This window comes from Ananas comosus, linkage group 19 (genome assembly GCF_001540865.1).
Source record: "Ananas comosus cultivar F153 linkage group 19, ASM154086v1, whole genome shotgun sequence".
Taxonomy (NCBI): domain Eukaryota; kingdom Viridiplantae; phylum Streptophyta; class Magnoliopsida; order Poales; family Bromeliaceae; genus Ananas; species Ananas comosus.
The window spans coordinates 4750792-4764490 of record NC_033639.1 but is presented as its reverse complement, the minus strand read 5'-3'; the positions used below and the strand labels follow the sequence as shown (position 1 = coordinate 4764490).

General features: G+C 39.2%; 1 protein-coding gene across 3 annotated transcripts in view; it reads left to right on the top strand.

Moving 5' to 3' along the window:
- Window positions 8361-13699, top strand: part of LOC109725266 (methyl-CpG-binding domain-containing protein 9) — a 45387-nt gene continuing 40048 nt past the window's right edge. For 2 of the 3 annotated variants that reach the window (XM_020254381.1, XM_020254379.1), the window contains exon 1: window positions 8361-9094. In XM_020254381.1, coding sequence (XP_020109970.1) covers window positions 8571-9094 — 524 coding nt within the window. In that variant the 5' untranslated portion in view covers window positions 8361-8570. Of the gene's footprint in view, window positions 9095-9135; window positions 10238-13699 lie in introns of those variants that run through there. The other variant, XM_020254382.1, reaches the window with a different exon arrangement.

Sequence of the window (13699 nt, the reverse complement as noted above, 5' to 3'; positions counted from 1 at the left end):
TCCCCCCACTCTCCCACCAAAGCCATCTAGATGGTATGGATGGCTACAATCGCAGGACCAAAAAAAAGAAAAAAAAAATAGAAGGGGGGAAGAAGAGAGATCTTTTTTTCTTTTTCTTTCTTTTTTTTTCTTTTTTTCTTTTTATGTTTTCTTTTTTTTTTCTTCTTCATTTTTCTTCTTTTTTTTTTTTTTTACCTGTTGATCAAATGACGGATTGGATGAATCAGCTCGACGATTCCTCCACTTTTCCGCGGCTTGGCGATTTCTCCTCCTTTCCGCGGCTCGGCGATTTCTCCTCATTTCCGCGGCTCGGCGATCCTCCTCCTTTCCGCGGCTCGGCGATATCTCCTTCTTTTTTTTTGTATGTCGGAACGAGTGTAGCAATCTATCTTTTTTTTTTGTTCTTTGTCTATCGTATCGTCTCCGTAAAAAAAATTCTCCCCGAGTTTGATTTCGGTTCTTGTATTTATAATGGGAGGGGTGGTGAGAGATATTTTGAGGGATTCGAAATTCGAATTTGAATTTTGATTAGGTTGTTGTTGTTGGTTGAAAGATATTTGGGATTTTGTTGGGAATTCGAAATTTGAAATCGAATGAGTTGTTGGATAGTTGGAGGGTATTTTGAAAATTGGTTGGAATTCAAAATTCGAAATTCGAATTTTGAATGGGTTGTTCGAGGATATTTTGGGAATTGGTTGGGAATTCGAAATTCGAAATCGAATTTTGAATGGGTTGTTAGAGGATATTTTGGGAATTGGTTGGGAATTCGAAATTCGAAATCGAATTTTGAATGGATTGTTGGAGGATATTTTGGGAATTGGTTAGGGATTCAAAATTCGATATCGAATTTTGAATGGGTTGTTGGAGGATATTTTGAAAATTGGTTTGAAATTCGAAATTCGAAATCAAATTTTAAATGGGTTGTTGGATAGTTGAAGGATATTTTGGGGAGTCGGTTAGGGATTCGAAATTCGAAATCGAATTTTGAATGGGTTGTTGGATGGTTGAAGTATATTTTGGGGATTCGAAATTCAAAATTGAATTTTGAATGGGTTGTGGGATGGATAGGTATTCAAAATTCGAATGAATGTTGGTTGAGATATATTTTGGGAGTTGGTTCGAAGTTCGAAATCGAATTTCGAATAGGGTTATTAGGATAACAGATATTTTCTGGGGGTTTAAAAATTTAAAATCGAATTTAAATATGATATTCGAAATTGAATTTTCAAACATGGGTGAAATTGTGGGCCGTGATCCCATGAATTCGGCTGAAATTGGGCCCACTTTGATGAAACTTGTTGGGCACAATTATTCATTGGGCTGAGATGAGGCCCGAATTATTGTATATGCCTAAAATTTTAAAGGGTTTTCATGAGGCCCATTAATTCACATTTATGAATAGGCTTATTGTGGATTTTAAATTGTAATTATTGGCCCCAAAATTTTCTGGTCAACATGAGACCTATCAAAATTGTTTGAGTCTGAATCTAATCGGTTTCGATTATGATTAGGAAATTTTTTTTTTTTCACTTCAAACATGTGGATTAGAGTTTTGCTCTATACAAGGTATGTTTCTACCTATGTTAGGTGGATTTATGAGGATCTTGGTAGGAGGCTTAGTAGAAATGCCTAATTAATTTAGAATTGTTTTTAGGGTGCTTGAAGGTAAGAGAGCATCTTCATTCGAACAATCAAGGGGAATCGACGTGTATTTGGTGGGTTTGACCTCACCGAAATGGGTGAATTTTTTCTATATTCTTATTATTATTATGGAAATGGAAATTATGCATACTTGTGTTAGTAGCATTATAAAGGAATTGTTGGATGTATTAAATATACATATACCATATGGCTAAGTCATATCTCTATATAGTATAAAGTATTATGTATTAAATTCATGAAGCATACATGATATGATGTTTAGCATACTTGTGTAGACAAGTTAAAATGGGCATTTATATGATAGAACTAGCATGAACTTCATGTTATTGTGTATAACCTAGTTAAATGACTAGCACTTGACATTATGACATAGACTCCGACCTATGGGTCGTTAGAGGGCATACCATGTTTTAGACATGACGATTGAGAGCTTTGTTTTGTGGATCATGCTTGCTTGCTATTGTGCTCATTCGCACATATTTGTGAGGGTTGCTCCCTACAAGCCGGCACTCCGGAGTTGGCCTACGTGACATCATGCTCGTCCGTGCGGGATTGAGTGACGAAGTGGATTGCTATGGGGAGTGCATACTACCACAGGGCAATTAGGCACGACGCAAGCCGGACTACACTCTTGTAGGTCCTTTTAAATTAGGTAAAGATAACCAAAAGTATAATTCAATTATCACTACTAGATAGTGTACATTAGTAGACATAATATAGCATGCTTATTCACATTAGAGTAGTTTATATTTGTCGAATATTATGTACATTGAAGGCATAGTAGTACTAGTATCCATTAATTGTTTAATGTTCATATCATAATAATGTTATACATCCTTACTATTTATACCTCGAAAGCCTAGTGGTGTAATTCGCTTATGTCGGCGGCTTACCCACTGGGAACTATTAACTAATAGTTCTCATGCCCTATTTGTTGTTGTTTTTGTTTACAGAGCCATCCACAGCAGGAGAAGTTAGGGATCTAGCTAGGCATATCTTGGAGTTCCTGCTAAGTGGTGACCTTTCCTTTTGCTAGCTGGAGAGGTGTCTTGTCTGTAATGTATAGTGACCACCCTGTGTTGTTGATGGATTACATTTTAGCCACTTGATGTATATTTGTATTTTTGGGAGATGTATATGTAGTGTTTTACTTTCTATTCTACTTGCTTTTAGAGTGTAGTAGTTGTCATATGCTCTGATATCATGTTAGATGTTTCTACTTCTTTGTGTTATTTTTAACATATTCATTGTAGACACCATGTATACTCTGGGTATATGACGGGTCTGTGTACGTACCGGGTAGGCTTCCTCTGGGTCCTAGGTGTGACAGATTATAGTGGTATCAGAGCCTAGAGTTGAGTCGTAGTGGACCGAGCAAACCTTAGGCTGGTTGTACTATTGGAAATTGGCTCGTGAGAGACGGGGTTTATTTGACTTTGGAGCGAAAGTATTGTGATTGGGCATTTAATAAACTCCGAATGGTTGGGGTTTGATTGAAATGTACAATTTCTAACTTTGCGAAAGGTCATGTTGGCGACCAACAACGTGACATTAGAAGTTAGTTGTGTGGCACATTTCATTACTTTCGCACGATTGGGTTGTTATCTTATTTAAGTGGGGTTACGATAACGTGGGTTTTACTAACTTGCGCTTATTATGTTTGTTGCAACTCGAAATGCCTTCAACTCGTTCTAGGACTGCCGGAGCGGCCGAGGTAGCTGATGCTGAGGAGGTGGAGACCTCCGTTACTTCCAGATCTAGCGAGGTACGTGAGTTACGAGATCAGCTTGTAGTGTTGACAGACTTGGTGGCACAGCAATCGGCGGCGACGCAACAACAAGCGGATGCAGCGTGCCGACGGGAGGCGAAGATGAAACGACCGGAGGATTTGCTACTCTAGCAGGCGGCTACCAGGGAGGTTCAGGACCTACACCGCCAGCACCGGTGGGAGATGCGATTGCGAGGGCACAGTCACCAGCACTAGGCACTTCGCATGCAGCTTCGAGTGCCGAGCCCGGGTAGGAGACAGTGGTGACACCGCCGATTCATGTGGCTACTGTAGGGACAGTCTTACCGACGATGGTGTCAGGTGAGGAGCAAGATCGGCTAATGGACCGTTTGAATGAATTCAGGAGGTGTAATCCCCGGATCTTCGATGGGAAAATGGCAGATCATTGGGTTGTGGAAAAATGGTTTATGCATATGGAGAAGCTGTTTCATGATACTTTTGTTGAGGAATAGGACAGTGTTTGGCTTGCGACCCACTATTTGGACAGCGAGGCCTATTGCTGGTGGATAGACATACGGGATGATCCCCACACTGATTTGATGACCATCACTTGGAAAAGGTTCAAGGAATTGTTATTGTCAACATATTTTCCCCAGAGTATCAAGCGGCAGATGGAAAGGGATCTGCGTGGTCTGCGATAGGGAGACAAGTTTGTGGCTGAGTATGAGCGGGAGTTCTCTCGGCTTCTGCATTGTGTACTATTTGTGGTCAGGGATGACGAGGATAAGGCCCGTATCTTCGAGGTAGATCTTCGACCGTCGATCTTCAGGTTGGTCCAGGCGTCGAATCTGCCTACATATCGGGAAGTAGTAAACCGTGCACTTATTGTGGAGAACGGCGCGGAGATTACTAAGGAAGAAAGGAAAGCGTTTGAGCGAGGAAAAGATAAAAAGCAAGCTGCCGAGGGTAGCAGTCAGACATACTCTAGCAGGCCACCAAAGCATCCGAGGAGCTAGTCTCGAGGGCGTGTTTCTACAGCGGCATGTGGAGCACCAGATCGTCGCCGGGCACCGCGTTGTGTGATCTGTGGTAGTCCCCACTTTCCATCACAGTGTCCACAACGTCGGGGCAAGTGTTTCACTTATGGCCATGAGGGCAATTTTCGTTCTGAGTGCCCAAGGGGTTCTTTTCCAGTGCCGTCATCTGCGTAGGCACCCGCATCACCGGCTTCGAGTCAGGGGACTCCATCGGCACACTACCAGAGCGGGCGACCACCTGTTCAGCATCAGTCTGAGAGATCGCGCCAAGTACCGAGTGGGCGTATGTATTGAGCCCAGACTGAGGAGGCGGCAGCAGCAGAAGAGGTCGTTGCAGGTATCATTTTAATTAATAATGTCAGAGTTCGTGCATTGTTTGATACCGATGCATCGCATTCCTTTATTGATCGGCTATTTGTCGAGTTGCATAACATTGAGTTAGTACCTACTTTGCATTCGGGACAAGTGATTATACCTGACCACACCTTGGACATTCGGGAGTTTTGCCGTAGTTGCCCTATTCGGGTAGGGGACTGGATTATACCGGCTGATCTGTTGGCCCTGCATAAACTGGGAGAGTTTGATGTGGTGTTGGGTATGGATTGGCTTACGAGGTACTATGCCACTATTGATTGCAAGAATCGAACGATGATCTTTCGGGAACCGGGGTAGGAGGAGGTAATGTACAGAGGATGGCAGGGTTCGCTATTTGCGATGACTATTAGCTCTTCGCGAGCTAGGCAGTTGATCAGGAGAGGTTGTGTAGCCTTCTTGGCTAGTATTACTGTGAGGGATGGAGATATCTCTAGGATCGATGACATTTCGGTGGTATGGGAGTTTAGTGATGTGTTTCCAGCTGAGTTGCCAGGTATGCCACCTGATAGGAAGATTGAGTTTGTGGTAGATCTTGTTCCTGCGACTATCCCAATCTCAAAAGCACCCTATAGGATGGCGTCAGCTGAATTGAAGAAGCTGAGGGCACAGTTGCAGGATTTGTTGGACAAAGGCTTCATCAGACCGAGTATATCGCCTTGAGGAGTGCCGATTTTGTTCGTCAGGGAAAAAGACGGGTCTTTCCGCTTGTGTGTGGATTACCGGGAGATTAATAAAGTCACAATAAAGAATAAGTATCCGTTGCCGAGAATTGACAACTTGTTCGATCAGCTTCAATGGTCGAAGGTGTATTCCAAGATCTATTTGCAAGTGGGATATCATCAGCTCAAAATCAAGCCTGAGGATGTGTCGAAGACGGCTTTTAGAACACGGTATGGATATTATGAGTTTACGGTTATGCCGTTTGGGCTCACTAATGCCCTGCTAGCTTTTATGAATCTAATGAACCGTATTTTCAAGCCTTATCTAGACAGGTTTGTAGTAGTATTCATCGATGAAAATCACTTGAGATTGGTGTTACAAGTCTTTCAGGAAAAGAAGCTCTTCGCCAAGTTGAAGAAATGTGAATTTTGGCTTCGTGAAGTGGCATTTCTGGGACATGTGATTTCAGAGGCTGGGATAGCTGTTGACCGTAAGAAGATTGAAGCATCAAGGAATGGCCTAGACCGACTAGTGTTGCTGAGATTCGAAGTTTTTTCGGTCTAGCGGGATCCTATCGGAGGTTCATCGAGGGGTTTGCTAAATTATCTACTCCCCTCATGCGGCTTACACATAGGGCGTGTTTGGTTCAAAGTCGGAGTCGGAATCGGAATCAGAATCAAAATAAGCTGGAACCGGAATCAGAATGACTCATTACCTAATTCTGTTTGGTTCATCACCTGAATCGAAATCGGAATAAATCATTCCGATTGTCGGTGTTTGGTTCAGGTGGATATAAAAAATGTAATCAAATTAATATACTAACATTATCTTTATAATATATTAATTTAAATTCAAATTAAAAATTAAATATTAAAAATTTACATCAAAATTTTGAAATAATGTCAAAATTTTAAATCTATTTTTTTTTAAAAAAAATTAACAATCTATATCCAACCCCGAACCCGACAAAAAATTCGAAACCCGAACCCAAACCCGAACCTGAAAATTTGAACCCGAAATAATTATTTCTTTTTTCAATATTTCAAAATATATTATATTAAATCCAAATTTTTAAAATACAAATTCAAATATAACATCAAATTTTTATATATGTATATTATATATAATACAAAATAAATTCCGGTTCGAGTCGGGTTCGGGTTCGGGTCGGGTACAGTCAAAATCCATATCCGAATCCATATCCGTTGGGTTTCTATTTTTGATATCCATATCCGAATCCATATCCATTTAGCATCGGATATATCCGTTTCATTCGGGTTCAGGTTCGGATAAAATTTCGGGTATCCATACCTATCGACATCCCTAAGAATAACGATAATAAATAGTTTTAATCGAGTAGTTCTAAATCCAGTTCTGCTTTCAGGGCAAATGCATGATCAATCCCTTTTGAAAAGGCAGGTTCTAGGGCTTCTTCCAAACGCAGTCCTACTGAACCAAAAGATAATTAATTGGTTATTACATATTGGGCACGTTTGGTTCGCTTTTTTCACAGCGGAATCGGAATCGGAATCGGAATCAGAATGGGTGAATCTGTTTGTGGGTGTTTGGTATGCTGGAGTCCCATTCCGATTCGATTCCCGAGTGAAATGAGAATCCCCAAATCGCCTCTTTTTCCAATCCGGCCGGATTGGAAGTTGAATCCAGACGGAATTGATATTTATTCGGAATAATTTTTTTTTCAACTTTTTAAATTAAAATATGAGTTTAAATTTATAAATTAAATTTATAATTTTAAATTTTAATTTGAACTTGAATTAAAAATTAAAATTTAATGAAGTATTTCGAATCTAACTTATGAATTTGAATTTAAATTAAATTTTAATTTATATAAAATTTTATTTAAAACTTAAATTAAATTTATGGATTCAAATTAAAATTTTAATTATAATTTTAAGTTTGAATTTGAATAAATCGAAATTTAGTTTTATATTTTGAATTATCCACTCAACTTCTAAGTTTAATTTTTTTAAAAAAATAAATTTAAAATTTTGATGTAAAATTTTAATATTTAATTTTTAATTTGAATTTAAATTAATATATTATAAAGATAAATTTAGTATATTAATTTGATTACGTTTTTTATATTTACATGAACCAAACACCGACAATGAGAATGATTTATTCCGATTCTGATTCAAGTGATGAATCAAATAAAATTAGGTAATGAGTTATTCCGATTCCGATTTCAACTTATGTCGATTCAGATTCTGATTCAGATTTCGACTTCGAACCAAACACGCCCTTTAGGTGTGTGGTGCGATACGTACGGGCACTGGGTGCACGCAATTATTTCTTTCTACCGGGTTGGACATGGAGCCACATTTTCTACCGGGTTGGACATCGAGACACATTTGCAACCTTCCAATGCGGCCCACCGGAGAAAAATTCTAGAATACACCAGATATATTAGTGACGTGGCGTAACAAACTAATTAAATATCCCTTTTTAGAGACATATGTCGTGATTATAAAAAAATATTTTTATTATATTTTTATTTGAAAAAAAAGAAATGTGATTGGTTTATTATTATTGACAAGGTGGTGCAGGTGTGAGAGTTTAGAATTCCTGCCCACCTGGAGCGGTTCAAGTCTCGGCTACGTGTCGAGTCCTCATATGTCAAAAAACTAGATCGGCTGTTCGATCCCTCCGCAGCCTATCCTACCACATCTGTTCGCTTTGTCACATGAAACCCGCACGCCCTGCCACTCTCGCTCGACAATCCATCCCATCCCCTATCGTGTACAAATACCAAATATCGTACAAACCTCCTCCAAATATTCCACGTGTCATGAATAGAAATTCCTGTCCCCGCTGCCGCCCGAGCCTCCAATCTCTTCCCCTTCCCCTTTTCTTCTCGTCCGCCTCGAAATTAACAAACAGCCAAAAAAAAAGAAAAAAAAAGAAAAAAAGAAAAAAATAAAAAAAAGAAGCTCGCTCTAGTCTCTCCTGCTTCCCCGTCCACCTCTCTTCTTTTTTCTCCTTCGCCCCATCCTCCCCGCGAAACCCTCGATAAATCCCGGGAGATCGGAAACCCTAGACCCCTCTCGGTGGAGGAGAATGCGACCGTGGGGAACCCCGCACCCCTGATGGACCCCCGCGCCGAGGCGAAGCGCCCCGCCCCTCTTTCCATCGACCTCAACGAGATCCCGCCGCCGCCGTCCTCGTGCGAGACCCCCACCGCCGAGGCCACCGCCGCCGCCGCCGCCGCCGCCGCCGCCGCAGCGAGGTCGTCCCCCCTCGATGCGTACGCCCTCGCGTGCAGCTACCACGCCGCCGTGGCGCCCGCGGCGGGGCTTCCGGAGGAGTTCCCGGGGGAGGCCGGGGTCGGGGCGCCGCCGCAGCCGTGCGCGCTCTGCGGGCTCCCGGAGGTCCAGGAGTTTACCATGGTGTGCGACGGTTGCGAGCGCGGGTTCCACCTCTTTTGCCTCCGCGAACCGCGGGCGGCGCGCCGCGCCGAGGACTGGATCTGCCCCGCCTGCGAGGCCAGCGGGGCGCCTGCAAAGCGGTGGAGTCTCGGCGCGGCGCGGCTGCTGGACATCAACGCCCTGCCCCTCAGCGAAGGGGACGGCCACGAGGAGCTCCCTTGTAGCAGGAACGGCGGCTGTAACAGGCATATCAAAGCTTATTTATTCATAAAGATACCATCCTTTTTTTTTTTTTTAAATTATTTCGCTCAATGGTGTTTGTTTCTTGCTACCAGTAGACTTTGTAGTGCTGACATATCCCTTTTATGCTTGCTCAGATTTTACTTTTAGACATATTAGTGACATTCTAGGGAGAAAACATTGCAGAGTTCTTTACTGATGAAGAAACGAGAATTAGTCATATGTCTTTTGCAATGTAGATATCTGGACAATCTAGTTAATTAAATGTATGTTTGACCGTTAATGATGAATATTTACTGCTAATGCTTCGATGGAAGTAGATAGGACTTCTGTGAGATGCTTTTGTGCCCTCTCCCATCTTATGAGGGCTGATTATGGTTTGTTCTGAACTACAGAATGCCGCATGTTTTCTGTCTGATGCCTTAGACGTGTTTTTGGTTCGAGCTTCTTACTATGAAAGTGACAAATTCGTAGAATTTTACAGTAAGCAGGCTGTTTGTTGTCATGCGTAAATTAACGACTCACTTTGGTTAATTGACTTCAGGATCGTAGTTGCAGGATTTATATGATAACATACATTGACATATCTTTTACTTTCCTTTTAGAGGTCACTGACTTTCGAACTTTTCGATGGTTGAAATCACGATTCTTCAAATTAAGTTCGATAATAATATACATAACAAATCTTCTCACATTTTAAATTAATAGGGTTCTAATACTATCTTGAGCATTCGGGCAATTAGTTTCATGATTTGTTAGTATGCTAGCTAATCCATTAAGTGAGATGTTGATGAAGTTTCACGACGCTAGTGTTCCATGATGTATAATCCTGCATTCTTACTAGTTGTAGATAAGCTGGAGTGCTTCAGTTGCATCCTTTTGCCTGAATTCTTGATTCTGCATAAATGCTTTATTTGTTGATCTCATGTATGCTGGTTGTGGGCATCCGTGCGATTCATTTCTAGCACTCAATTCATTGTGCATTGTCTATGTTATGCTAACTGTGATTTCATGCCATACAGCATCATCCTTCGTATATTTTGATGTATCAAGTTGGCTTGATCTAACTGAAGTTTTGTTACAAGGACCTAGAAAGAGGAGGAAATAAGGTTTTGGAACCACTAGAAGAAAAATATCTATTCCTTTTGGTTAGTTGCTGTCTTCTTTTTGGCCAATTAGACATTTGTGAACTCTGCCAGTTTTGTTGAAGAAAACCATATCAACTAGAATTTTGGGAGAGTACGTAAATGGAAATACACATTATCTAGGTGGTATGCTGTTGCAAGTATTCAAATTAATGGGTGTAAGTAATGAATAGGAGACTCGTTCATAGAACTTTAATTAATTTCTTTTTGTGTGAACTAGATTATATGGGAGCCTTGTTTCGTAAATTCCTTATTATCTTCTTATTTTCTTTCTTTCTTGAGATGATATGAACCCCAATCATTTGCAGAATCTATTCTAGATATTCTTCCGTTGGCTAGTTTCCAAATGATGTACTTGTACTGAAGAAGAATCTAAACTCTTGTATATTCTTATTTATGCTCCTTACGCGCACCAAAATAGCACTCGCAAATTATTTTCTCTGGTGAAATTGATTTTCTTTTGAATCTTTGTCATTCAAATGTGGTGATTTGTAATTTTTCTTGCAAATATGGAGTTGAAATACCTTTGAATTCTGATCAGTTGACATACAAAGAAACGGTGCTAACTATACTTCTTGCAAATTAAATGGCTGCTTGAAATGTTCTGATTATAGAACATTGCCAATTAAATAGTTTCATGAAATGTTCGGGTTATAGAGTGCGATTCGATGACATGTCAGTTTCAGCTTAAAGTATTTGCAAAACTTCAAACCATGTACAGGAACTGTTGTCACAAAGATTAAGCTGTAATTTTGTGGAAATAAGTGAAAGATTATGACTCCCTGACCAGAATAAGTAAGCCAAATATGCCTAAATTATCATGTCTTTTTTCTGTATTGATTGCATATTAGGGGTTTTTTTTTTGTGGTCCAAAAATGATTAACTTGGTGAGACAGCACGAAGTTTCCTTATATTAAAGTATCATGAAATTTCCTTATTTGTTTTGTCGAGTCACACTGTATCAAATGGTTGTATTGGAAATGTTGATGTTTTGTTCTGCATGGCAATTCAGTAAGAAATGCTTAACTGACTGATTATAAAATGAGAGAAGTCGGCGAGTAAGGATGGTAGTTTAGATATAGTTGTCATTGAATGGAAGATAAATAGAGATCTATGATTAAAATGATATAGCATTGGAACATGTACAAAGTTCACAAAGATGATTGAAATGGCATAGTGTGGACTGTGGATAAAGGAAAGGCAGAAAATTTTACTTTGAACAAATGCTTTAATAACGTTCTTTTATTTTGGCAGACTAAAAAAAGAAGAGGTTGGCAGTGTATGAAAAAGATCAACCTTTTGTCCCTATTAATTGAGGTTACCTACATGAATCCTTTCTCCATTAAACTTAATATTTGTTAATAATCCTCCTTCAACAATTGTAAATCATAAAATGTAATGTCAAAATGAGAGCTGTGGTGATTCCAGCTGAAAACTGTTTGAGTAAAAAAAAAGGGGGGGAGAAACCAAAAAAATGTTGAGTAGAAGGGACAAAGAATACGTAACTGTTTTTTGATGCCTTGCCTTAGTAATTAACAATTTTATCCTTTTGCAGTAGTCTGCAGGTGTTATTCTATAGGTAAGATGGATGTTTTCCAGCGAGAAGAAATGGATGCTAACTTAAGAAGCAATATATTAATCTAAAAGAGTATTGATATTGGAGAACAAAATAGGAAAGAAATAAAGTTGAACCCAAATATGTGAATTTATTCTTAATCGATCTAACATTGTAAATTTGGAGGACTGAAAGGTTGGATGTCTCTTTTGTTGGATATTGTTTTTGGGTAGGGTGATTGAGCCTTTTATAAGCTTTTTGTTGGATATCATTTTTGGGTAGGAATGAAAGGTTGAATGCCTTTTCTCCTATTCTGATCCTCGATATGTTACATTGCCAATTTGCTCAGCTTCAAGTTGTCGTTGTGTTGCTAATTGCTCCTTTTGCTGTTTAGACATGGTGGTATATAGTGTCTCTTTTGTTGGGTAGGAATGTGCAGCAGAAGTTGTTTAGTCAAACAGGAAGTTTTTTTTTTTTTTGAGGATCTTAATTACGCATATGTTGTAAACTATTGCCTGTAAGTACAATATGATATCCTCACTTTTCTTCTCATGCTACAATCAATAGGATCAAAGTAATATGGTTGGTGTTTGAATTGCTTCAGAGTAGAATTAATTCGGAATTTGTCAGTATGAGAAAGAGATCAAGACTTGGTGTCTCGTGTTTAGCTGATCTTAATCATGTACTTACTAGAAATGGGGTTTTTTTCTGTATCATATTAAAATAGAGCTTATCAACTTATTTTATGGATACTATTTCAACTTGCTTTCTTAACAAGTGACCATTGGGTAGTCCTTAATCAAATTACTTTCTTTTCATTTCTCCCTTTTACAAATTGTGAGTAGTAAATATCGGACCATTATGTAAGTGTAACCAATAGAGAGAAATATGAAAGAGAAGCCGTACATCGTTTATTCTGCTAAATCTAATTATATATAAAATAATAAATATGTCCACCTACAGACATTGAAATAGATTAATTTCCTAAAGGAATCTGTACAGTAATGCAAAGAGAGGAAGCATGAGAGGCCTTCACAAATTTTTACCTCGCAAAAGCTATTAATTAGAGCAAAATACCTAGATTGACATTCAAATAGGGAAATAGAGGACATAAAGATATGTGGCCAACTGGTTTCAACTATAATGTCTCAATGAGGAATTTCGATGAACGTACTGAGAGCTAGGAAACAAATTTCAGAATGTGACTGGTCGAAGTAGCTCATTAATATTTGTGATAATAGTGTGGAATGATTAGTGTTGTAATAATCCGTTACTGACTGAACTAAGATTATTGACAGATAAGTACCTGCCTAAACCTAAATTTGGCTATACTCTAAAGAGTAATTGGCTAAATGGAGGCTCAAATTAAAGGTCTATCAAGTTTTCAAATTTGTTTGTCTCACTGCTGACTTAGATTATGACTGGGCTTGAATAGACAAGTGCCATTACTGTCAGAACTGCTATTGATATTTTTTTCTCCTGACCTTTCAAAGTGAAAGAAGTTCGAAACGGATTCAATGGTGATAGTGATTTTTTTCGTAAGATCACTTGTTTGGTATATGCTGTTTACTATATGTACCTAGCAGTGCGAGAACATTCCACAAGTGTTAGAAGTTCAGGCATGAGGAAGAATCTTACATGGGAGTCTCGAAAACAAACTTGTGGGGAGAACGAAATGATATTCTATCATCTATAGTTGTCTAAAGATGGAAAACATTTACATCATAAGAATATTGACGTGTTCCATGTAGGCATTATAGATCTATTCTTCTTAAAATTTAATTTGTAAACTTCCTATCATCATTATACAAGTTAAGCCAATGCACTACTCTTGATTGAAACTTGCCCCAGGTGTTCTCAGGCCGTCATGCTGATTGATATCCTCTCCTTAGTTATCTGATAGATTTTCT